Source organism: Cnephaeus nilssonii (genome assembly GCF_951640355.1).
Source record: "Cnephaeus nilssonii genome assembly, chromosome: 9".
NCBI classification, from domain to species: domain Eukaryota; kingdom Metazoa; phylum Chordata; class Mammalia; order Chiroptera; family Vespertilionidae; genus Cnephaeus; species Cnephaeus nilssonii.
The window spans coordinates 42916063-42942767 of record NC_137080.1 but is presented as its reverse complement, the minus strand read 5'-3'; the positions used below and the strand labels follow the sequence as shown (position 1 = coordinate 42942767).

General features: G+C 35.8%; 1 protein-coding gene across 4 annotated transcripts in view; it reads left to right on the top strand.

Annotated features, from left to right (window-relative positions):
* Window positions 1-26705, top strand: part of GRIK2 (glutamate ionotropic receptor kainate type subunit 2) — a gene marked incomplete at its 3' end in the record, with an annotated part of 560517 nt that overhangs the window by 214305 nt on the left and 319507 nt on the right. For all 4 annotated transcript variants that reach the window (XM_079779676.1, XM_079779673.1, XM_079779674.1 and 1 more), the window contains exon 3: window positions 1396-1653. In XM_079779676.1, coding sequence (XP_079635802.1) covers window positions 1396-1653 — 258 coding nt within the window. The remainder of the gene's footprint in view (window positions 1-1395; window positions 1654-26705) is intronic.

Genomic DNA, 26705 nt, shown 5'->3' with positions numbered 1-26705 from the left:
TCTAAATAACCTAATGTAATGTTTTTCATTTTCTTGATGTGTGACTTGTCAAAGACTTAGTGAAAGAAGATCTTTTATTCTCAATGTATGTGAAATAAGACCAAAGTGAGTGAAAAATTTTAGACTCTAGCCTTTCTGTTGTTTCAGAATTTCAATCATTATTTTAAATAAGTAGTTTTTTTCAACTGAAATTTACTCAGTTCTTAAATATCTCTATGCTTAATCTATCTCTTACATTGCATTTTATTCAGCAAATTGTCTGAAAGAAAATGCAATAATATTTTATACATCAGACTCATAAACTATTTTGGAAAGATTGGGTCTAAACACCTAAATCCCAATAACAATTCTTAGTAGTTCAGTTTAAATATTTGTAGGGATGGGCACCTTAGAGCAGAAGACTCCAGTTTTGGACATTTCTTATTTTCTTTTAAATTTAATTTAAATTGCATCAAAATTTGTGAGAAGCTTCTAAACAATTTGTCCTTTTCCAGCCAAAGGAAACAAACTTAAGCATTTTTCACAGGCCAGGTATTCAAATATTTAAAGATGATTTTATGTTTCCAATAACTATTCATTTTCTAGGGCCAAACTCACTTCAATGTATCTTAAAGAATTGCAAGTCCTGTCACAATACATCTATTCTCACCTGAAACCATCTAGATTATTTATGACTCTCTTGATTATTCTGCTTATCATTGATAAGAATAAATTTTTCCACGAAGAAATATAAACTTTAAAAAATAAATGAGATCAATATAAAATACTTATCCAAAAGTCAAATAAAGATGATTAAACAGTTATCTAAATGACTGTGATGTTCTTTCTACGCAATGAAATTAATCCATATGAAATCGGCCTTTTTTTTTTGAGCTATATTAGGTTATGTGTAGGTGGTTGCATGCATAAGCTTGACTCTATTATATATAAGCAAATACTTAGTTGTATGTGGCCATAGTTTTTGGATGGGGAGGGGGACCAAATGGGTTCTGATCAAAATAATTGAAATTGTAGAGAATGGCCAGTGAATTTGGGAAGGAACACTCTTCTCCCAACTCCCTTTTAAGAAATATTCTTCCAAAATGAATAATTCCCTCTTGAATTCTAGAGTAGTCCTCCTCTGTCTCCTGATCTCTCTCCTTCCCTTGACATTGTCTGCAAAATTATTTGAGCCCTGAGCTGCAGGTGCCTGGGTGAATTAATTTCCTTCTAAGAAACTGAAAATATTTAGAGTTAGAAAAAATGTAAAATCAGCTAAATGTAGGTGTTATATTAAAAATAAACCCACACATTTTTCTTCAGAATAGTTCCTTATGGCTTACATAAATAATGTGGTAATGTTGGCACACTGGCATCTCTCCTCTCATTATTGACAGACTTCTATCTCCTCTTCAGCCTGTGATCAGCTGTCCCTTGGGGTGGCTGCCATCTTCGGGCCTTCACACAGCTCTTCAGCAAATGCCGTGCAGTCCATCTGCAATGCGCTGGGGGTTCCCCACATACAGACCCGCTGGAAGCACCAGGTGTCAGACAACAAAGATTCCTTCTATGTCAGTCTCTACCCAGACTTCTCTTCACTCAGCCGTGCCATTTTGGACTTGGTGCAGTTCTTCAAGTGGAAAACTGTCACAGTCGTGTATGATGACAGCACTGGTAAGAAAGATCAGTAGCCTTTGGGGCCATGTTTTAAATAGCAGTAATTTTGTTCTGAAACTTACTCCAGATGCTTACTGTAGTCTTGTGTGCTTTCTTTAAACGGAGGGATGGAAAGATATTTGGCATTAAACATCAATACTAATTTCACACATTCAAACAAACAAAAATATCCCAGTTAAATCATATGAATTTTTATATTTATAAAAGAAGCACTTTTTTATGTGAAGGATCAGTTAGTATCAACTGTAATTTTGGATGAAAGATGCAAATAGTATGAAATATGATATTGAAATATTTATCCCAAAAACATCTCTGCCGGGTTCAAGAAAATTATTCAACTTAAAACTTCATAATTGGCTTTCTGTGAAACTTGTCAAGAAATTAAAGATTTTGCCCTTACATTTTTTTTCTAGCTCTTTAGGTGCAAAGAATGTTTATGAAGAGTAATAACCTTTAACTGTATAACATGTTAAAGTTTGAAAACATTTTTATCTTAGATTTCAAACAATATAATATCCATTGAAATACTCATAATTTTGGAAATGTTTATGTGTAGACATATTTTAGGGACTTGAAAAATAAAATTTAGTAAGTAATATTGATTAGGATCATTAGTAAATATTTGCTATGATTTCTTGTTTTAATGTACACAATTTTATATATGAATGGTTATCTTTAATTATTAATTAAAATAAGTTCAAAATATAAATATAAGAAAGTAAACAGTAAAAGTAAAGTATTAATTTTCTTGCAGTTACATTGTTGAAGGATGTGCATACTGTTCTAGATATTATATACTGATAAGGAATTTCATGCTTAGATACTTATCAGTGATCTAAATAGTGCTCTTTAAATTCAAATTTTACAATATTTTATTCTAAGACCTTTCACTATACCTTGATGTAAAGATCAAAATTAAAATCTATTTGAATTTAAATTCTCCCAAAGTGTGTCAAGAACACACTTTGTTCATGCATTCAGTATTTAGAATTATGCAGAAATCAGGCCTTTTGACAATAAAATTTGCCATCTGCAAAATGACAGATAGGTGTTTTCCCAAGAGAACAGGGAACAAGGTGTTACAAGGTTGGAAAAATAATGAAAATAATTTAAAAACACTTTAATTGGAATAAGGAAGTATGAGTCTAAATATACATTAATTAAGTGATTTTGCTTTTCTGATTAAAAAGTGAAATGTTTATAAATAATATTAACTTTCTATGTGCATAGTTTATCTGGATTGTATAATGTGATCATCCAGGGCATCCTCAGTTACAAACCGGTCCACGTATGTTTAAAGATGGTCACATATAAATATGAATACACATGCATTATGAATCCATGGGTTATTTACTTCTCTATTTCCTCTGATATACTTCAGGTGAATGATGCCCAAATATTACATATCCTCATATAAACATGCACATACACACACACACACACACACACACACACACACACACACATTTTTATATGGATGTTGTACATGTGATATTTTGTATTTATTTCTTATTATCTTAAAACTCCTCAGAGGAGAAATAAAATTAGTAAGTGTTCAAAATTTTTATGGACATGCAGTTATCTCTCAACATCCCCAGGGGAGTGGTTTCCAGGACCCCCCTAGGATTCCAAATTTTGTGGATGTTCATGTCCCTTATATAAAATGGTGTAGTATTTGCAAATAAGCTAGGTACATCCTCCTGTGTATATTAAATCATCTTTAGATTACTTATATCTAATACAATGTGAACACTATGTCAATAGTTTTTATACTGTATGGTTTAGGGAATTATGACAAATAAAAAAGCAGAACAGACACAACCATCATAGGCCTAACTACATAGTACATAATGGTAGCAACAACATTTTCTTTGGATCCACAGTTGGTTTAATTCAGGGATGTGGGACATGTGGGTACAGAGGACTGACGATACCACCTTTCTTCACTATTTGTGTGTGAGTGTGTGTGACATTTTTATTTCATACATGTGGTTCCTGAGTGATTGAATTGACTTTAAGATAAACCTGTGGTTGGCCAACTGCGGCTCGCGAGCCACATGCGGCTCTTTGGCCCCTTGAATGTGGCTCTTCCACAAAATATCACAGCCTGGGCGAGTCTATTTTGAAGAAGTGGCGTTAGAAGAAGTTTAAGTTTAAAAAATTTGGCTCTCAAAAGAAATTTCAATCGTTGTACTGTTGATATTTGTCTCTGTTGACTAATGAGTTTGCCGACCACTGAGATAAACAAAAGATCCCCTTCTAAATGGATTCATAAGCATATAGAAGTAGATTTCTTTTGTCTTTTTGAATATATTTAAAAGTCTCAAAGTATAATTTTAATGGTATAATTTAACAGAGAGAGTTTTTAAACTTCCAATGGAAAAATGTGAGTATTTGATCATGTGGGAGTGAATCCGATTATAACTGTGAACTGAAATGGGGAAAAAAATCCACCACATACCCAACAAGATGAATGTTATTAACTCCATTATGGGCTAAATGTATCTGCTGTTTACTGCAGGACACACTGTGCCATTTTATTTATGTTCCCTTCTTCCCTGTCCAGATTCACTTATTATGTATGCCTTTCCTCCCATTTATATTCATTTCTATTTTGTTGTGTTGTCCAGTTTGATACATGATAATTATACTTCCATCCAGTCTTTGTTCCCGCCCCTAAAACAGATGGGATGATAGATGAAATATAGTGCTGGACTAGGAGAAATTCTTAGAATGATGTTAACAGGAGCTGTTTATTTTTTATGATAATTAGCATTTGTTGTTGTCATGGATGAATGCTTTTAAACACCCTGAAAGTCTGTTACAGCTCTGAATGATGTCCAAAAATGATAGAAAAGAATTGGCTTCAGAAACAAAGCTGTGTTTCTGTCAGTCACTTTGGAACATATGATTCATTTTAAATAAAAACTAAAAATAAGTTGGGTAGCTGTCAGCTCGTAAGCAATTCCAGGATAAGTTGTGAATATTTGCTTTAAATTCCTGTACTTCATCTTTGTTTATAGATCAGCAGTCCATTAACGAAGATCTCTGGACTAGTAAATAAGTCTGGGATTTTATTTCCAGGTTGCTACTAAATTACTGGTACACCTATGGAAAAAAGAAGAAGGGAATGAAGGCCTGGGAAGGGGGCTGGAGCAGGGTGGAGAGAGTAGAGTGAGGTGTCGGAGCACGAGAAGATGTGAGGAGGGCATAATTATAGTGTGGCAGGTACAGATAGAGAAGAGAAACAATATAGTGGCAGCTTAGGAGAGGAGGTTTTATTCATTTATTTATTTTATTATTCTTTTTAAATTTTATTTTATTGTTTAAAGTATTACAAATAGTAGTACATATGTCTCCTTTTTTTCCCTATTGACCTTCCCTTGGCCTCCTCCTCTACCCCCCCCCACACACACACATGCCCTCACCACACCCCGCCCCCAGTGTCTTGAGCCCATTGGTTATGCTTAATGCATGCATACAAGTCCTTTGGTTGAAGGAGGGGAGGTTTTAAAGCTGCCTAAGAGAAATCAGAGGAAGTGTTTTGGTGAAGCTGATATTATCATGAAGTTATCTTGAGGTTACAATAGGAATGCGTCAACTAGAGGAGGGAGCTGAAAGGTGCAACATGTAAAGATGTGAGGATGCCTGAGGGAACCAGTTAATCAGGGAACTGCAAGTGTTTCATTACCACTGAGCACTAGAAATAGTAAAGATGAGGAATGATGAGGAAGAGTTTGTAAATGTCCAGGATGGGAACAATCACAAAAATTCTCTACTAGCTACTCTGCCTCTCCTCCCCCCCAAAATCCCCCCTGATCTCTGCATGTTTATAGCAGTACCAGTTATGTCTGTGTAACATGGCCCTACTTTCCAAGCCACCATTGAGTGTCTCAGGGATGGGCGTGCACCCATTCAGTTCCTTTCCCAAGAAATCAGAAAAGGACACAGAAAGAGCAGGACCCTGGGTAGCCTGGACTGTCAAGGTTACTGTGGCCTTTGGTGTCAACATATTCATTCAGGATTGAAATTCTGGCTCTGTTGTGTAATTTTCAGCAAGTTACTTGACTTTAAAAGCCTTTATGGACACATTTGTAAATTGAAGATAATAGATACTTAAGGGAATTGTAGTCATGACTAGTGAAATATGTAAAGTGCCTTATAGACCCCACATAGTAGGAGCTTAAAACTCACAATACAAATGTCATAGGCTATGTACCATTTATTCCTTATTTTCTAAGAAAAAGGGATTGTTATTAACTCCACTTTTTTTTTTAATATGGGAAAATCTAGATGGAAAGAGTTGAGATAATTTGCCCAAGGTTACATAGCCAATAAATGGTAGACCTGGGCTTTGATCCTTGGCAGTCAACTCCAGAACTCACTCTGTTAAATATTATGATATATTGTTAGTTTTTATATTTTTATTTGATTCATTTTGTTGTCATTGTTTAAAAAAGAGAGACACAATCAGAATTACTTTTGGCAAAGGCTCTCTGACTATAGTGTGAAAAATATGTTAGAGCTACTGTGATATGGGGGGAATAGGACAAGACCAAAAATGAGAGAATTTCTGAATTACTCAAGTTGAAAAAAAGAGTACTAGTCTCACTTAGGGAGATTTTGATGAAGTGATGTTGAGGTAGAGAATTCTCAGAAGATTTGCCAGTTACAGGTTGTAGGGATTTAATAAGTAAACAATGAGAGGGAGTGATGCAGACAGAGAAAAAAAGAATGAACTCTATGTTTCTATACTGGGCTACTAATCAATGGCAAATTTACCTAAATGGGGAAGCAATAAAATGATATTTGGGAGAGGGTATAGTAAATCTGGTTCTTAACACATTTTGGAACAGCTATGAAATATTCACTTGGAATCATTCAGAGGTGTTGGAGGTATTAGTACATCTTGAAAAATATGAATTTGATATGGACATATTATGCTTCCATTTGCATTTTTCTCTGACCTCCATTTGGACTTTTTTGTCATATGAAGAAATAAAGAAAATTGACTAAAAAAAAAAAAAAAAGGAAAACAACACACAGGATTATGGTACAAGGAAGTTCAGAGTTATGGAAGTGAGTAAGCAGTAATGATGATGAATAAAGACATGAAGATAAGAGAGAAGGCAAGTTTTTTTTTAAATTGATGAAAAATCAGTCAATTCTTTACATATATAATATTTAACAAATAAAGCTTTGAATAATTTATATTACATTAATAGACAAAAAAGTCCAGGCCCTTTATCCTAAGCAAAAGCAGAAATGATTTCTTTACTACCTCCTGTAACTTGGATGAAGTATATTAATAGACCATGTTCTAGATATATCTGTTTGTGCCTTTGGAGTTAGTATAATAAAATATAAAGTTAATTAATAGAAAATTTTTATTTTATTATATCTTGGACCTATATTTAAATAGGAAAAATAAAAATTCAATAGAGAAAGTTAATATGAAAATATATATTCCTGTAAGACACTAATTTTTAAATAATATAACAATTTTTGTATTGCAAAGCAGATAACTAAATAATTTTATTTTTTTCCAGTAGTGGCGCATTTGGATCTAAGGTGATTATATATTTCATGTTCTAAGTACAAAGCTCCAAGTTCTCTAATTCCAAGTGCATACCATTAGCAATTATGAATTATACCTAATTATCTGAATATAGTTGGTTACATAACTTGGTATACTAGTGTTTCCACAAAGTAGATTTTGCTTGAACATAGTTTCTTTATTTCTATTTAAGCAAACATAAAAATTATATGAAATACTATGACTTGAATTCTGAGTATATATTCTGAGTATATGAGAGTGAATATTTTTAAACATTCATAGAACTACTTCTTTCTCTACATTTAAAGTCTTTAAGTATATGAAAATCTTAAAAAAAATAAAATTTCTAAATGACAACAATCACACAATTTATATTACTGCCTCTAGAGTGAAATAAATATGTAGGTAGGTCTAAACAAAAAGCCAGGAGTATATCTGGTACCAGACTTTAATGATTAGTAATATTATTTTTCTTGGAAAAGGAAAAAAAAATAATAAAGTGAGAATAATTCCCTGGTGACGGTCAGACACAGTCAGTTTCCCTAAATTTAAATCTAGAACATACTGGCATGAGCCTCTTGGTGGCTACTTTCCCCTTAGCCTTTTCCTGTTCTTGTCTGTCACCCTCTCTATGCAACATAGGGTGATGCATAGCACTTATATTCTCTCTCTGATCCAATTTTGATTATTCCCTTCCTCGGGGGAATAAATAAAGCTCTCCTATTTTGGCATCTGTGCCATCATCCTCTCTGTATTACCTACTTCTTTTTAGCCATTAATTCCCATTCTTATATTCTTGAAGTCTTTATTTGTTCCCTGATTCTTAAAAGCTGCTATTGTTCAAGGCTCTAGTCCCAGTCTTCTTGTTTTTTACTTATTTACCCCACTCTCTCTAAAGAGTGAGGTACACAAGTAGACTCATGGGTTTCTACTTGTTTAGTAGAAACTAACCTATGCCTTCCTCCACCGATGCAATCTGTGCTACTTAATGACAAGGATACGTTTTCAGAAATATCTTGTTATATGACTTCACCATTGTGTCAGCATCACAGAATGCATGTACAAAAGCCTAGATTCTATACCTACTACACACCTCCACCTCGGCTATGGTATGCCATCGTCGTATATGTGTTCTGTCATTGACCAAAACGTTGTTGCACAGTGCATGACTACTTCAATTTTTTCTACCAACTCCTTATTCACAGATCTAACCACCCACTGATCATCTCTATATGGATGTCTCACAGGCACATCTAACCTAACATGATACAAAACAAACATGTTATCTGTACCTCAAAACTTGCTTTTTCTCCTGGATTTCCCTCTTTACTGGGTTGTCCAGCCAGATCCCTAGTGACAATTCCAGATTCTTGTCTTTCTTTCACCCTTATTTCCAATTGATCACTTAATGCTTCTTATTTCTATTGTGCATCTTTCAAATTTAGCTCTATCCTCTATTTCCACTACATTAGTTAATGTCTGTATCATTTACTGTTTGACTATATTCTGTCCACTGTCCTATTTAAGCTCATCTATCTGATGCAGAGGAAATGGTATTTTTAAAAAATGATAGTCTGGCCCTGACCGGTTTGGCTCAGTGAATGGAGCGTTGGCCTGCAGACTAAAGGGTCCCAGGTTCGATTCCAGTCAAGGGCATGTACCTTGGTTGTGGGCACATATTCAGTAGGGAGTGTGCAGGAGGCAGCTGATTGATGTTTCTCACCGATATTTCTAACTCTCTATCCCTCTCCCTTCCTCTCTGTAAAAAATCAATAAAATATATTTCAGAAAAAGAAAAGAGAAAAATTAAAATGAATTTTAAAAAAAATGATAGTCTGTCCACCTTCGTTTCAGGCATAAAGCCATTTGGTTGTTCCTCAATTTGTAGAAGAATGAGTGCTAATTCCTCAAACATGCCACATGCAGCATCCAACATTGGTACTCTCATGCCTCTCTGATTTTACTTCCCTGGTATTTCTCCTATCAATACTTACACTACAACTTGTCTTATATAATTGTATTTCTCTCTTTCCAATCTTGCTCTGATATTGCAAAGTTTTGCTGTGTAGAAGCTGTTCTCTCTGCCTGGTATACCCTTTCCTTTTGGAGATCCACCACCTTCAGGTACACCCCAAATAGGTTCAGAAAGTATAAATGTGAACTGACATTCTCTGACTTACTCCTGTGATTTGATAATTCTATTCTTTGTGTGTATGATACAGGAGTTAATTTAGTTGGTAAAATAATTCATCATGAGTTCTGTACTCGGGCTTATTTTCATTGTACTCACCTAACCCATTTAGCAAGGGTGATGCTTTCCTGGACATGAAAGGCCTAATTGTTTTATAATTAATTCATCTATTTATTTAATACTTCATTTGTTTTCTTTAATTTATTTTCTTTAGTCCACAAATAATTATCAAACATTTGCTATCTGTCAGCACTGTTCTAGGCACTGGAAATGCAAGAGTGAACAAAACAGACAAATTCTTTGCCTGGTGGAGTTTGCATTCTAGTTTGGGTGATATACAATAATAATATCTATATTATATATTATCCAATATGGTACGTATTATGGAGAGATAAAGCAAGAGGGCCATATAGGGAGTACAGGGGAGCACAACTTAATAGTGCAATATTATAGTTGAGTTGTCAGAAGTGACTTTATTTACAAGGTGACATTTGAGCCAAGATTTGCATGAGCTGAGGAAATACACCATGGAAATATCTGAAGAAAAGGTGTTTCAGAGAAAAAGCAAGAAGAAAAAAAGTAACTAGGGGATAAAGAGATAGAGTTTCAAAGAAGGAAGTTTATTTCTTTGGTTCTTTTATTTCAGTTTGGAGAAGGAGTTTGGGGAAACTGAAAGCTGAAGATTTTTTTTGACATTTTGTTACATATGTGTACATGTTTATATGTGTATATATATGAATACATACATATATGTTCCCTTATTGTCTTGGCAACAGTAATGTCATTTGTTTAAAAATAACTAAGTGTAGAACATTTCGGCATAAATGTTCATTTTTACATGAGTTACTTAGTAATGATTATGGTCCAGAGCACCAACCTCTAAACAAGTGGGAGAATTCATTTAAAATACAATAAAACTTCAGGTAAAGAAGAAGAGAAATGAGTCTAATATATGTCTGCTTATGAAATATGTAATAGATTAGTTATCAGATATTCAATGAAAATATATTGATTCTGTATCAGAAACATTTTTAAAATTCTAAAACCTGAATGCATTAAAACCCAGGATTGATGCTCATGGTATATCAGGTTAACACAACTGCCTTCGAAAGCAGTTTTCTCGAGCCCACTCACCATTGTGTAAATGTTTATCTTGTTTTAAATATAAGCTATATAAAGTATATTTGGAGACAAAATTGTCTAGAATCAAAAATTTTGAGAAGACAAGAAAGGATTAACACTCAAATTCCAGACAGGATAATTGTCCATAATTATTGCGGGATTATTTTAGTTGGGAAATGACATGGTGTCTATCCTGATTTCAGTGACTCAAAAAACAGCTCAAGGAATACATTTATTTTGTATAAATGCAGTAAATACATGCTAAGTCTATCCTGTGACAATCAGAGCCTTGACTAGTGAAAGCCAATAACAATACAAAGCCTTATAGCTTTCCTTCCCCCATATATCCATAAAAGAAATTATTTTACAATTAATAAACACTTGCATTTCTGTAAACCCAGTTATCTTTCTTTTGATAAAATAAAATTTATTACATAATATTAAAATGGAAATCCAAAGCACTGGTCCTTTAATTTAACTGGTATCAGAAATGGTATTTTCTGGGCTACTGTTAAAACTAGAGATTCCTTGGTCAACTCCTATGATTCAGGAACTTGGGGATTATACCCAAGGACTTGCAATTGGATGAGGCATTACTAGTGTTTACCAATATCTGATTATCTCTACTTTTCGACGTCAGCGAATTGAAGTTAACTGATCTTCGAATTTAGGTGTGGCCATGTGGATTGCTTTAGTTGATGACATGTGAGCAGTAGTGTTGCTCATTTCCTGGTAAATCATTTCATTACCTGGCACTAATTCTCCAGCTTACTCATTCCCTGCCAGAGCAATTGTGCTCTATGTTCAAAGCATCCTAAAGTGCTGAGCCAAAATATTGAAGATAGCAGCCTTGGAGAATTATTTTGATTTATAGTAGACCTTACTTTTAAGAGACATACAATTTTGTTCTGTTTAATCACTGTGATTTAAGGATTGATTTTTCCTACAACATAACCTCGTCTAGTAGTTCTCAAACTTCACTGTGCAATAAAATAATTAGGAAATCTTGTTAAACACACCTTGAGGCTCTTACTCCCAGCTTCTGATTTAGTAGGGATAGAAGGTGGCCTGAGACTTTTTCTTTCTAATAAGTTGCCAAGTGATTATCATCCTGCTGGTTTAGCAACCACTGATCCATCTGATCTTGAATAACATGCAAATTATCATATATTAAAAAATAATTATCGGTATGTAAAACTTGTTAATAGAATAAACAAAGAAATAATTTTATGGATAAAAACAAATTTAACATTTTTAAGCAAACCTAGAATGATTTTATAGTGATTTAATATTGTCAAATTATCAACTTATTAAAATATTTAGTTTTCTGAACATCCACACTATGTAGTTTTAATTTTGCAAGATATTCTTTCTCTTAGAGTAAAACAGTTCTGAATTTGTTTTAATATGGAGGAAGAACATTACACTCTAAATATAGTAAAAATTGTCAAGTATAAAGTAATAAGATTTAGAATAATCCAGCATTGGTAAAACGATTTATAATATCCATTTCAGCAAATTTACAAATAGTTTTACTTTTTAATTTAACTTTAAAAGAATTTTTCAAAAAGTCCTAATTGCATGACTAATGATTCTGATTTGTCAATTAAGCGTATTTTAAATCTCCTGTTCCATTTTCACCATTAACATTTTATGCTTTCATCCAATTGAAATAATTAGGTTGGCATTAAAGAAAGAAAATTAAGTCAGTCCTTGAAATCTTAACACTAACTTGTTAATTAGCCCATTAATTATACAATGAAAAATGACAAGCTATAATTTCCTTTCCTAAAGTATGGCTGAAGGTCAGAGAGCTCTTTTATTGGCATATTGAGAGACTAAACAAATGATGTAAGTTTTTTTTCTTTTAAGTACCATCAGATGTCATTGGAAACTCTGCCAAGGATCTAGATCAATATTTTAAATATAATCTTTAAATATTGTTTTATCTATTCTTAAAGGAAACAGTACCTATTATATATTAAGAAGTAAAATGACACTCAATAACCAAAAATAAAATAATCCAATAAAAAATGGATAGAGGACCTAAATAGACATTTTTCCAAAGAAGACATACAGTTGGCCAACAGGTGCATGAAAAGCCATCAGGGAAATGTAAACCCTACCCATAATGAGATAGCACCATAAAAAAGACGCGATAACAAGGGTTGGCGAGGATGCGGAGAAAAGCAAACCTTTCTTCACTGTTTTTGGGATTGAAAATCGGTACAGCCACTATGGAAAACAGCATGGAGATTCCTCAAAAAATTAAAAATAGAACTACCATGTGAATCACCAATCCCACTTCTGGGTATGAATCCAAAGGAAATGAAATCAGGATCTCTACTCCCATGTTCACTCCAGCATTATTCACAATAACCAAGGTATGAAAACGGCCAATGTTCATATATGGGTGAATCGATAAAAGAGATGTGTATATCATATCACACATACATACACACACACACACACACATACACACACACACACACACATGAACACAAAATGAAATATTATTCACCTATGAGTAAGAAGGAAATTTTGACATTTGTAACAATTGGATGGAGCTTGAGAGTAATATAATAAATGAAAAAAGTCAGAGAAAATCAGACAATGTATGATCTCACTTATGTATAGAATCTAAAAATGCTGAATTCAGAGAAACAGAGAGTAGAATGGTGGACAACCAGAGGCTGGCAGGTAGGGTAAATGTATCTATTCCAGTTATAAAATGAATACATTCTGGGAATATAATGTACAGCATGGTAACAATACTGTATTATAGACTTGATAGTTGCTAAAGAGTAGATATTAATTGTTCTCATCACCCTTCTCCCCCCTAAAAATAATGTTAGTTATGTGAGGTGATGGAGGTATTAACTAACACAATTGTGGTAATCATTTTGCAACATATATGTATATAAACTATTCAAGTTGTATACCTTATACTTAAAGTTATATATCAATTATATCTCAAGAAAGTGGAAAAGAAGTAAAGTTACAAAGCTATTTGTATTTGTATGTTAAAAGAAACCAAATCTAGCCTGGCCAGCATGGCTCAATGGTTGGCATCAACCTATGTACCAGGAGGTCACAGTTCCAATCCTATCAGTGCACATGCCCGGGTTTCTGGCTTGATCCCCAATGTGGGGCAAGGCCAATCAGTGATTCTCTCTCATCATTGATATTTCTATCTCTCTCTCCCTCTCCCTCTCCCTCTGTGAAATCAATAAACTTACATATATATATATATATATATATATATATATATATATATATATATATCTCCAAATCTAAAGGACATGCCCAGATCTTAGCTTTTATACCATTGAAAATGGGTTTCTTATTCTACAGTAAAGATCAAAGATCATTCACAGAGACTATTGGAAAATCAGAGATACACAGAATGGTTCTCTGTGCCTATAGAAGCAGTGATTCTTGAAAGTAACTTCTTTTTTAGTAGAGGCAGGGCAGATTTTACATGAATAGTGACCTACTATGATATTGTTTACTTAATTATGTATGTATTTTATTCAATACAATTTAATTTATTGCTTCACTATTTGTGAGACTAGGTATGTGCCTTGACTGGGAATCAAACCAGAAACGTTTTGATGTAGGGGATGACACTCCAACTAACTAAGCCGCCCAGCCATTTAATAAATGTTTACTTATTAAAAAGAAAAACTGATGCCTTTAAGATATAAACATTTCTGTTGAACAAAACTGGAACATAAAATACAAATACCCCATCTCTCCTATGCAAGTATAGGCTATATTGTTCCTTAAAAACATCAACTGCTATGATTAGTTGAAAATTTTCTTTATAAAACTGAATTATAAGTTGGTGATATTTTTATTGCACTATTATTTTTAAAATCCTGAAATTCATTGCTCTTGATGAGTCCTTATTGTTTTTCTAAGATTGGTCCTCTTAAGAATTTTGAGGCTAATGTAACATTTTAAATTGCACTAATGCACTTATTTTGAATATGAGCAGCACTTCTACTCTCCACTATCCCTCTAAAAGTAGGATCAATTATAAAAATCCAACTTTGTTATTAAAGCCTTAGCCTATATAATAAAACCCTAATATGCAAATCGATCAAACCCTAATATGTGGAATGACCTGTCACTATGATGTGCTCTGACCACCAGGGGGCAGACACTCAATGCAGGAGCTTCCCCCTGGTGGTCAGTGCACTCCCACAGGAGGAGCACCACTCAGCCAAAAGCTGGGCTCACGGCTGGTGAGTGCATTGGTGGTAGCGGGAGCCTCTCCTGCCTCTACGGCAGCACTAAGGAGCAGAGAGCCTAGCTGTAAGGAACAGCGAGCAGGCGAGCGGTAAGATGGGCTCCCTGACTGCAAGAGGGATCCCAGACTGCGAGAGGGTGCAGGCTGGACTAAGGGACCCCCACACGCCCAGTGCACAAATTTCATGCACCAGGCCTCTAGTTAAAATAAATGATATTTACAAATTCTTTTTTTTTTAACCTATCACAATCTAGTGCTTAGGACAGTATTTCATTTAAAGTTTTATCTGGATCTATTTACCTTTTTTTAAAAAAATATATTTTATTGATTTTATACAGAGAGGAAGGGAGAGGGATAGAGAGTTAGAAACATCGATGAGAGAGAAACATCGATCAGCTGCCTCCTGCACACTCCCTACTGGGGATGTGCCAGCAGCCAAGGTTCATGCCCTTGACCAGAATTGAACCCGGGACCCTTGAGTCCGCAGGCCAACGCTCTATCCACTGAGCCAAACCAGTTAGGGCTGGATCTATTTACTTTTTTAAAAAAATATATATATTTTTATTGATTGCAGAGAGGAAGGGAGCAGGAGAGAGAGATAGAAACATCAATGATGAGAGAGAATCATTGATTGGCTGCCTTCTGCATGCCCCCCACTGGGGATCAAGCACTCAACGGGGGCATGTGCCCTTGACTGGAATCGAACCTGGGACCCTTCAGTCCACAGGCTGATGTTCTATCCACTAACCAAACCAGGGAGGGCAAGGATCTATCTACTTTTATAAGTTTTAGTTTTATGGCTTCTCTCCCCAATAAGCTGTTCCAGGGGATTCATCTTCTTCAGGACTGTACCCTCCCCCCTGGAACAGGTGCTGGTTCCCAGTAAATGCTCAGTGCATATTTGTTGAATGAATAACTGAGTAAATATTATACAGTTATAGGTCCAAGAACCTATATTTTGACCCAACTACACCTTTCACTTCAATTTCAAAGAAAATGTTTTGTTATTTTGTTTGGCAATGTACTTATAATTCTACATGTCTAGTTGAGAAAGTGCAAAATTTCCTTGTGTTGATCTTAATCTAGTTAATTCTTACCTGCAAGCCTTCTGATAAAGTAAAAAGTAAACATAATTACAAAGGAAACCTTAGTGGCTAATAAAATGCATCTTGACTGTAGTGATAAGTTCATGATATCAAAACTAATCAAATTTTGCTCTTTAAATATGTACACTTTAGGGAAAATTAAAAACCCACACCAAAAAGAGACTAATACATTAACTTCTTTTATGTTACAACTGCAACATTTCTGTTAATATTCTGCCCCTATACTTAAAGATTTGCAAAATATATTACTGGAGAAAATTGAGGATGACTTTGAGATTCTTTGTCTGTATGATATATAACTTTCCTTCCAGATAGAGAAATTAAAACTGCTACATTTGTATCTCGTCAGCATTATCTTAAAATTTCCAAATTACAACCAGGAATATATGGTGGGGGCGGGCGAGACAACATAGACATTTGGAGGAGAAATTATCTCATCACTATTAACAGGGAGAAGAGACAAGAAAGACATAATGCATGAGAGATAAATCTCACTAATGATCATCCTCACAACTGCTGTTTAGAACTTGCTGCATGCTGGTTATGGTCTAAGTACTTAGTGTGCATTCCTCAATTGTCCAGTTTCACAACTTGGTTTTATTATCCTCATATACAAATGTGGAATCTGAGTTGTAAAGACAGCAAGGAACTTTTCCAAGGTGAAATACTGTGGTGTTGGGATCAGGATTTGAATGCCAGTGTTGAATCTAGCACTTCCGTTCCTCACTACTAACTCCCTGCCTTCAGCACAAGTAAGCAAATACCAGCAAACACAACTAGGGCTGAAGACAGAATGAAACTAACTGTTATACATATTGAAGGTTGAGGAGGGACTTAGCAGCTGAAGCTAAATGATAATCCAGGGTCCACAGCTCCTTCTGCATGTCTTTATTTTACATGGCTAAATCGTGATGTAGACAATTGGCTGCACGTAGAAAAGTGCTCAGGCCTGCAGAAAGTGTTAAACAAAAGTAATAATATGATATCATCTTTGCAACTTTTACACTCTATGCATTTTTGAGGATTCAAAGTTTTCTCCAAGGCTATAGAAGTGCACATTAAGCCAAGGTTTTATTTTATGAGACATAAGAAACTGCAACAGACAAACAAAAATAAGAGATAAGCAGAGATGAGTAAATGGTATATAGTGTCTCTAGTTTTACAGAGGATAAAGATTATATCTGAAGCAGCAGACTGTCACTATAAAAAGGATGCATAATGTCTCTTATACAACTCCCTAAGTCATTTGCTTTTTTTCATACTAAAGATGAATAGCCCCTGCCATACTGTAAAAGGGCAGGCAAAGTAAAGTTAGATCATGGAAAATCTACCTAAATGGCTGGAGTACACATTTAATGGTGAGTACATAAAGCATTCAGCATGGAAAGCAGAAGGCAGCATTACATATCACTGTGGTATGAGAAGTCCCAACCTCAAATATCTATGCTTAGGCCAGCGTTTCTCATCCTTAAAACTACTGACATTGGGGCCAGATTAGTTCTTTGTTGTGGAGGACTGTCCTGTACATTGTAGGATGCTTAGTAGTATCCCTGGCCTCTACCCATTAGATGTCAGTAGCAATCCCCACCTCTAGTTGTGAAAATCAAATATCTCCAGACATTTTCCAGTGTCTCCTGGAGACAATATCACCCGTGATGGAGAAACTATAGCTTAGACGCTATATATAGACTCAATACAATTAGCATTGGGCTGAATGGTGTCTCTATTCATTGTTCACATAAACATTTGTTAGTAACCTACTAAATGCCTATCACCATTCCCAGTTCTCAGAGTACATAAGGTTTGAATTAAACCAAGGATCACATAAACTACTCATTCATTCAGAATCTCCAAGGTTTACTCTAGTATTCCACTAGATTATGAGGCCACAAATTATGGGCTTTATTACCTCATGTCTATGTAAAGATATTTTAAATGAGTTATCATGCTTTCCCTGGGAAATGGATATGAATATTGACTCTGAAAGTATTTTTAGTGTTTTTTAAAAGTTATAAGTCAAGATATCATTGAAAGTTCTTAATGCAAAGATATCTTGACTTATAACTTTTAAAAAACACTAAAAATACTTTCTGAGTCAATATTCACATCCATTTCCCAGGGAAAACATGATAACTCATTTAAAATATCTTTACATAGACATGAGGTAAGAATGTTCTTAATGCAAAGACGGATGAGATAAACTAAGGCTTGAGTTCAAAGCTATAAAGATTGTTTATCCGCCTGTGAATCTATGTATTTACTATTTGAGATAATAAGAATACCTTAACTTATTTCTCTTGTTAGAGAATTTCAGAAGGAACTAAACATTTGAAATAATTACCAGAACCATTCTCTTTCTGGAAGCCCCTTTCTAACTACTTTACCCCTCTCCCCTCCTTCAAAAAAAGATAGTTCAGATCCTGGAATACAAACAAAAAATAAAGAAGCAAATAATAATGTAGTTTCAGAAACTATGACACATATTTTATTTTTGTCATCTTATTTAATCTTGCAGGCAGCACAGAGTAATCACAGAAACCATAGAAGTAAAGAAGTTACATGACTTGCTCAAGGTCACACATTAATTAGTACCCACGTCTGGATAAATCTAAAGTCTATGCTTTTGCACTCTACTACTTTCCATTTGAGCCAAAGTGGGTTGGGGTAATATTCAAAATGTTTAACAACCAATTTCCTCATGAGATGTTTACCAGTTGAGAATGGACCCTGACTTCCATAGATGATCCAAGCCTACATCCAAGTATAGACCATATTCGAGCTTTTACTTAACGTCTCATAAATCATTAGAACTGATTCTCCTTCCTAATCTAGACATTCTCCTCATAATGAACTTGGAGATTTAAAATGTGTGGCAAACAGGCAAATGTGTTTACAAAACGTTCGTGGTATTAGCAGGGCCACCAAGCTTCAGGGTAGGGCCAGGGAAATCAGACCAAGTGCCAGCCGAGAGTCAAGGGAGAAAACCCAGAGGATGAGCCCTGGTATAGGAATCGCTGACTGGCAGCTGAGAAAGGAAAGAAAGTGACTGAGAAAGAGGAGGGTGCAGAAGGGTGGAACTAGCCAGCCGAAAGTGTCCTCAGTACCAAGTCTGAGCAGAGAGTACACCTTAGGGCTGCAGATGAGAGCAGTGAAGGCCAGAAGAACCCTTTTGCCGCCCCTAGATCTTCAGGAATGTCTCCTGCATGAAAAGGGAATCAGAACTCCTTGACAAACTCTGTGAAACAGGGCTTCCTAGGAGATCCAGTCAAATGACCGTTTCCTTTGACAAAAGCAATCAAAGCAGTTTGGACCTCATTCTTAGAATGAATTCAGATACTTAAATTCTCCGTTAGATTCCAGAGCACAGAGTTTTCCAGACCACAACTAAAAAGCAAAAGTTTAAAATACAAATACTCTCCAAAGAGGAAACTTATTAGAAATCAAGTAGTAAAGATAGCAATCTGCATGAGCGCAAACCTATCTTTCTCTGTTTGACTAAAAGGAGAGCAACAAGCATGCAGTGCACTTGTTTCCTGAAGTGCTAGAGGGGTCACCAAGGAGAGGGAAAGGTTGAGAGGAGAGACTTGGGCAGAGATACATTTCATCCATTTCAATTTCAGTTTAACCCTCAACAGTGCCTGAGAAAACACTCAGTGGACAAAGGGACGCTATACCAAAACCTGTTTCATCTCATAAATTGGCTGTGCTTAGGAACAGCTGATGCAGAGGTGGGGGTGCATCAACAGAAAGGCAGTGCTGCCCAAAAGAGAAAGTGACAGTCAGGAGCACAGGGTCTCTGAGGAGACTCCAGCCTGAACTTCACACACCTCCGCCCCTCTTTGTTCCATTAGAAATAATCTCTCCTAAGTGGTCCATCATCAGTGCCAGCATGATTTTTCACATTTGCTAAAAGGTTTTCCCTCAGTCCACTTACTTTTTTTTTGTTTGTTTCTAAGTATTTAATTCCCTCCCCACTTTATTTTGCAGTTAACTGACTTGAAACATCTGATATGAACTGGGTCTTACAGACTGATTTCTCCTGTCCTTGGCTACACACCCCCTCCCCATCCAGCACCTAGAAATAGCCAGTGCAGATGCATTAATTGAGAGTCCCATCATTGGGCCATTGTTTTGAAATTTTGTAGACAAAGAAGAAAGAGACCTCCAGTTGGAATGAGCTCTTTGTATTTTCACTTTTTTTTTTTTTGAACAAATGGTTCCCTTTTAAATCCAGAAATATAATGGCATTGAGGTTCTAAATTGTTCTCATCTAAAATGTTTTTCTCCCATTTTCACTTTCCTAGATCATGATCAATTTTCTCCCGGAATGAATTATTTAAATTGGGCCCAGTCTTCTGAATCCTTAGGGAAAATAATGTCTCTGCACTTTGGGTCTATTCTACTCACTTATCACTTGGCACATTCTGCTTAGAACTGGCAGACATTCTTTTTTTCAATGTGCAATTTATTTCTCCAAATGGACTGCAAGCTTCTCAAGATGAAAGATCATAGAACTCATTCATTCATTCAACAAATGTTTCTGAATATCTCCCATGTGCTAGATATGCTCTATCACCTGAGATACATACAAAAAGTAATCAGATCAAATCCCTGCCTCCATGGGGTTTATATTCTAGTGGAGGGAGACAGAAAATAAGTAATCAGTGTCATAAATATGTAGATTACAGAGTGTTAGAAGGTGACAAGTATAACAGATAAAAAAAGTACAGCAATGTAGGAGGAATATAACGTACAAATGGAGAAGATTACAATTGTAAATAGGTTGGTCAAGTAAGCCTTGTGGATAAATAGGAGGAGCATTACAGGCAAAGGAAATTCTCTAAGGTGTAAAGTTGAAGAACGGAGTTGCCATCAACTGACTCTGGGAAGACTGAGAATGGGACAGTGCGTACAGCTTTTGATATGTTAAGTTTGGGGTGTCTGCAAGCATGGAGATAGAGATGTGATGGAGTAGATATTTGGAGATCCAGGAGCGCCTGGGCTGGAAGATACATTTGAGAGTAATATCAAAGCTGTGAAACTGGGTGAGATCACCATAGAAGTGGATGTAAATAGTTAAAGAAGAGTGGGGTTGAGATGAGATGGATCTGTAAGACAGGGGATATAAAGTGAAGAAACGATATTGAAGGAGCATGGAGTGATAGCGCTTATCAGTGAAATGAAGACTGAGACTTGACCGTGGAATTCAGTAGCCTGGTGGGCATTGGTAATCTTAACAAGAGCAGTTTTAATTGAGTAGTGGGCATAAAAAACTTAGAGTGAGCTTAAATGAGAATGGACGAATCAAAGACTGTGAATATAGACAACTTGCTGGGAAGTTCTTTATAAAGGAAAGCAACTCAGTGAGGTGATAGCTGGTGGGGAAGTTAGTGCATGCAAACATTTCCTTAAAATTAAATAGCAGTACACTTGTATTCTGAAGAGAATAATAATAAAGAAGAAAGATTTACAATTCAGGATTGAGAGAATTGTGGCCTTTTGTAACAATATGAAGGAAATGCTGCATGAAGATAGCATAGCAGCCTCCATGAAGAAGAGACCCAATTTGTGATGGCTTTCATAAGCCCGGTTGGCAGAGAGTCCTCCAGGGCTTTTCTGTCAGCTGGTTAAGATTGAGAGAGTTAAGATAGAGCTGATGTTTGCCGTAGGAAAAAGGGCGAGAATTGGACAGTGCATGAAGGGAAGAGCCAACAATTCTTAGAAAGGGGACTATTGTGTCACATAATCAAGAAGAGAGACTTGGGGATTTGGGGAGTGTGTTGTTTCTTGTAATATAATCCCTCTCCTCTGTCTCTCCCACTAATTCTTCAGTAAAAATCTACACGTGCACGTTTTCTTTGGAAATGTCAAAATGTGCTGGAAGTTGTCTCAAGGTTGTAAACATATTCAAAGAGTGGAGCAGAGCCTTCCATGGGAGGGCACATGGAGGTTACACAGCTGATTTTCACAGCCAGACCTCTGTCATCATCGCTTGCCCCAGGCGTTCTCATGCATTTCATACCAAATGACCCTCTCAGAACATTATACATGCCTAGTTCTTCAAAGTCCTGCCTGGTAACATACACTCCAGACTCCTAACTTCCTTACCTACTTGTTCTGACTTAGCCTAGCCAGGGGCACAGCCTCTGATTATCTTCCCCTAAACCTTCTCATCTCATATTTTCTCCCTGTTCAATGCCAGGAAGACAGAACTATTTGCACTTCCCCAAACTTGCCATGCTGTCAACAATGCCTCTGCACAGGAAGTGAGCTCTGCCTGACATGTTTTCTTTTCCTCCAAGAGTCAAGCCTCCCTCTTAGCCTGTTGAACTCATGGTCCTTTAAAATGTCATCTAAAACATTATTTTACTAGACAGTGGTCCCTGCCTCGGCACTGCCCTCATGGTAGTACTTACCACAGTACCTTGCAACTCACGGTTTCATGTCTGTCTGCCCCCTTTAACTGTGAGGTCTCTATCATCCTGGTTTCCATGGTGTTCTATGTACTTAGAATGGGGTCTGTTACATAGTAGCTGCTAAATAAGTAATTATCAAAAATTGAATAAATATGTAAGATCAAGATTTGTGAATACCAAGGCAGGTAGCCTAACAATATTTTTTACTTACTTAAGTCTTATTTAGAGCTCATCTGCTGCTCTGAAGTTAAGTTCATTGTGTCTCTGGTACCCACAGCTATACCAACCTACAAGTGGGTCCTAATGTTTGGTTTTATGTTTGACTTTTTCCCTCAGTCTCCTGTTGGAATTAAAGACTGATTGCTTTTGAATTACAACTAATTTGATGGGGTTCTAACCTCCAGCTTAACTATTTCTGCTATTCTCTGATCTCTACTTCTGTATTTCCAGCTGGTAGTGTCTTTTTTTCCTCAGTGGGTAGTTGGCCTAGGATCTGGAGAGTCTGAATGACCAGTACATGTAGATTACACAGCTCTGCTGCTAATAAACTGCTTAGTCCTACTCCTCACATACCCTGTGACATACCCAAGACCAACATGAGATCAAACTTTATGATTTAGAATCTGGCTTCAAATTGGGATGAAGGTCTATGCTACTATTGTATTACCCAGCCATGCTACTGTCAACATACACTTCGTTCCTCTCCTGCCCACCCAAAGTGTCAGTATGTCTCATGTATGAGGTCTCTGTATCATGTTTCTGACATTGATTCTGCCACTGCTCCCACCTTCGGAACCACTCTGCATGTCCAACCCATGCCCCTACCTACCTCTTCTCTGAAATCTCTCTCAGCTCTTCTTTGTAGACAAAGAAGAGCTGAGAGAGATTTGAAGATAGCATAGCAGTCTGATCTATTAAGAAGATTGCTATCAAAAATCTGTTGATAGCAATCTTCTTAATTTCTTCTTAACTTCAAGTTTTTATTGCAGTTTTAAATTTTATCAAGAAGTTTGAATAGCACAGGACACATATATGGATATTAAATGCCCTAATGTAACTAACTTTGTTGAATATATGAAAATTATAGCTAAGGAATGTCAGGTGACAAAATCAGTGATTCTTACTCTCAGTTCTAGAAGTTAACAGTTTTGGGAGGCTACTGACTTTAAGATAATTATTTAATGCTAATTCTTTCCCCTAACTCTCAAGTTTATAGGTTTCCTTCAATTGTCTAAGATGGTTTAAACACATTTCCATTCAGCAAAATTGTGAAGAGCATTTTAGATCTGAGCACATGGACTACAGAGTCTGTGTTCTGCCCAGAAAGTCTGGTACATGAATTCTTAGTGGAGTAGAGATTTTTTTGCAGGAACTTATTCCACCTGTCATGAAAATGGCTAAATGTTCCCCTCAAGGGAAATCATTACCTAGATATTTTGCCAGGTTTGGCAAAAAGAAACTAATTAGCCCAACCTAAATGTACTCATTTTTACCACCTATTCTTTAAAATAATTGCTTATAAGAAAAAAATAGCTGTACCAATGAGTACAAATTCCAGCTGTGCCATTTGTTATTTGATTTAAACTATTTTCATTTGGTTCAAATCCCTATGCCTCATTTTCCTTTCCATAAAAAAAAAAAATCTGGCCGAAACCAGTTTGGCTCAGTGGATAGAGCGTCGGCCTGTAGACTGAAAGGTCCCAGGTTCGATTCCGGTCAAGGGCATGTACATTGGTTGCGGGCACATCCCCGATAGGGGGTGTGCAGGAGGCAGCTGGTAGATGTTTCTCTCTCATCGATGTTTCTAGCTCTCTATCCCTCTCCCTTCCTCTCTGTAAAAAATCAATAAAATATATTTAAAAAAATCTGAGAACTTTTGTTAAAAATTAGTAAAACACAACTTTTGTACTTAGTGTGTGATCATAAGTGTTAACAATTATCATTTTAAAAATCTTTTGAGTTGCAAAAAATGAAAAGAAATAATTATCAGCTTGTTTTTTTACTTTCTTTTTTATGTTTAGAATAAATACCAAATTATCAAAAGGCAACAAACATTCAATTAAGAGATGGCAAGATAGCATCATGTTAATAAGAAACAGGAGCAAAGGAAAATGTATAAATATCCAAAATACATGTGTGTTTGGAGGTGAGATGCTAATTAGACTATGTATTCAGCAGTTCTACATGGAATGACAATTAAGGGCTACTTAATATCAGTCATGAGAGAGGCTATGCAATGCATTAGCTTATTGTTTCAGAAGGACTTAATAGAGAAGGACTCCTCTTTCATCTGCCAGTTATCCCAGCCAATCTAGCTCAGTGGTTGAACATTGACCTATGAACCAAAAGGTCATGGTTCAATTCCTTGTCAGGGCACATGTCCAGGTTCCATCACCAGTACAGGGCGTGGAAGAGGCAGCTGAATAATTACTCTCATCACTGATGTTTCTATCTCTCCCTCTCTTTTCCTCTCTATATTCAATAAAAATATATATTTTTTAAAAGTCAGAAAATTTTAGTTGAATTATGGAAAAGTGGGATGAATTTGAAGAGCAATAGAAATGGCAAATTATAATCAGAAAGGAAACAGAGAAAAATATCAAGATAACAAAATTGAAAAGAAGCTTCACCTCTAAAAATATTTTAGAATAGAAAATTAATATAAGATTTATTATTAACTATATTGGTAGATTTTTTTTTATTTGTATGACAAATACATAGCAAATAGAATAGTTTTACTGCCCAAACTCATGGGTGGACAAAATTCAAACTTCAGCACAATTTAATGGATTCTACATGTGCCATTGTCACTGTTGGGGGTTGGAGTTAAGTACTTTGGACATACCTTGAAATTAAGTTTCCCTCTGAGAGTTAAAACTTTGAAGTCAATACAATACATAATGAATGAGAATGAAAACTTGTAAAGCTGTCTCAAAGGACTGAATGCCTCCCAGGTAAGCAGGATTTGATTATCTCCCGTTTCAGGGTACTAACATACTGAAAAAAAGAATGTGTCCATTGGAAAGAGGATTGATTAGACACTTGGGTTTCTTAAAAAGAGCCTTACACAAGAAAACACAGATGACACATATAAAAAGTGTTCATGGAAAATAAATTCTTAACTGATTTACTACCAATAAGACTAGGCTTATTGAACTCTGGATGCAAAGATTGAGCCCTGGATTTGGAGAAAGATTTCCAGGGTTTGAATATGGCTTTGGGACTTTGAACATAACCCAGACAACAGTGCCTTCACCTCATCTGCAAATTGGGGCAGACAATAGTACCTCTTTATAGAGTTCTTAAGGCTGAACTTCAAACCCTCAATAAATGCTTTCTATAATTATTTTATTCATTGGGCCAACTCCCTTTGTTCTGATTCCAAATTAATATTAACCAACCTTCAGATTACAATATGCTTTCTCATGTAATTTGAGAATGCAGTGGCCATGCAATCAAGTACCACCATGCCTGTGACAGATATATATGTCATTATAAATGAATAGATTGGATTTTTAGTGTTATATGTCACTCTAGTGATCTTGATTAATTGAGTCTATTAAGTTAGCAATGTGGCATAGGTTTCAGAACAACCCCAAGGTCTTTCAAACTAAAGTGAAAATTCAAAAATTCCACATGCATTTCCTCAGTTAAGGTGTAATTAAATTCAATGACACTTCTTCATTACAGGAAATTCTGTTTCCAGAAACATAAATGATAGAAAATGCACACAGGTATGTGGTAGGTCATTAGGATGAGGGAGAGTGTAGAGGGAATGCCTTCTGCTCTTCTCTCACTTATGCTAATAGAGGCTTAAACACAAGACAACCTCCCTTTTAGTAATATCTTGCACTATTTTACCACCCCAAAATCCATCCTTACATCATGTTAATAAGAAACAGGAGCAAAGGAAAATGTATAAATATCCAAAATATATGTGTGTTTGGAGGTGAGATGCTAATTAGACTATGTATTCAGCAGTTCTACATGGAATGACAATTAAGGGCTACTTAATATCAGTCATGAGAGAGGCTATGCAATGCATTATTTGCAGTTTTAGATCATCAAGGTGATCTTTGAACAACAACAACAAAAATCTATTGATAGCAATCTTCTTAATTTCTTCAGTGATTCCACAGTGGGCAGGGGTAGTACACCTAAATCCCCCAACACCTAAATCCCCCCAGCTTTCTTACCCACAGAAGTGGGGCCCAGGCAGTGATGTTCATACCTTAAGGTAAGTCTGTGCTCCTGACTACAGTTGATCAGACTAAGGGTCCACACAGTTGGTGTGAACGCTTTCTCTCCAGAAATTTATAATTGGGACCAGGAAAGGTAAACTGGGCTCTGCCAGCTGCTGGACTTATAAGAAGTACACTTAGGAGTGAATTTGAAGGATGGC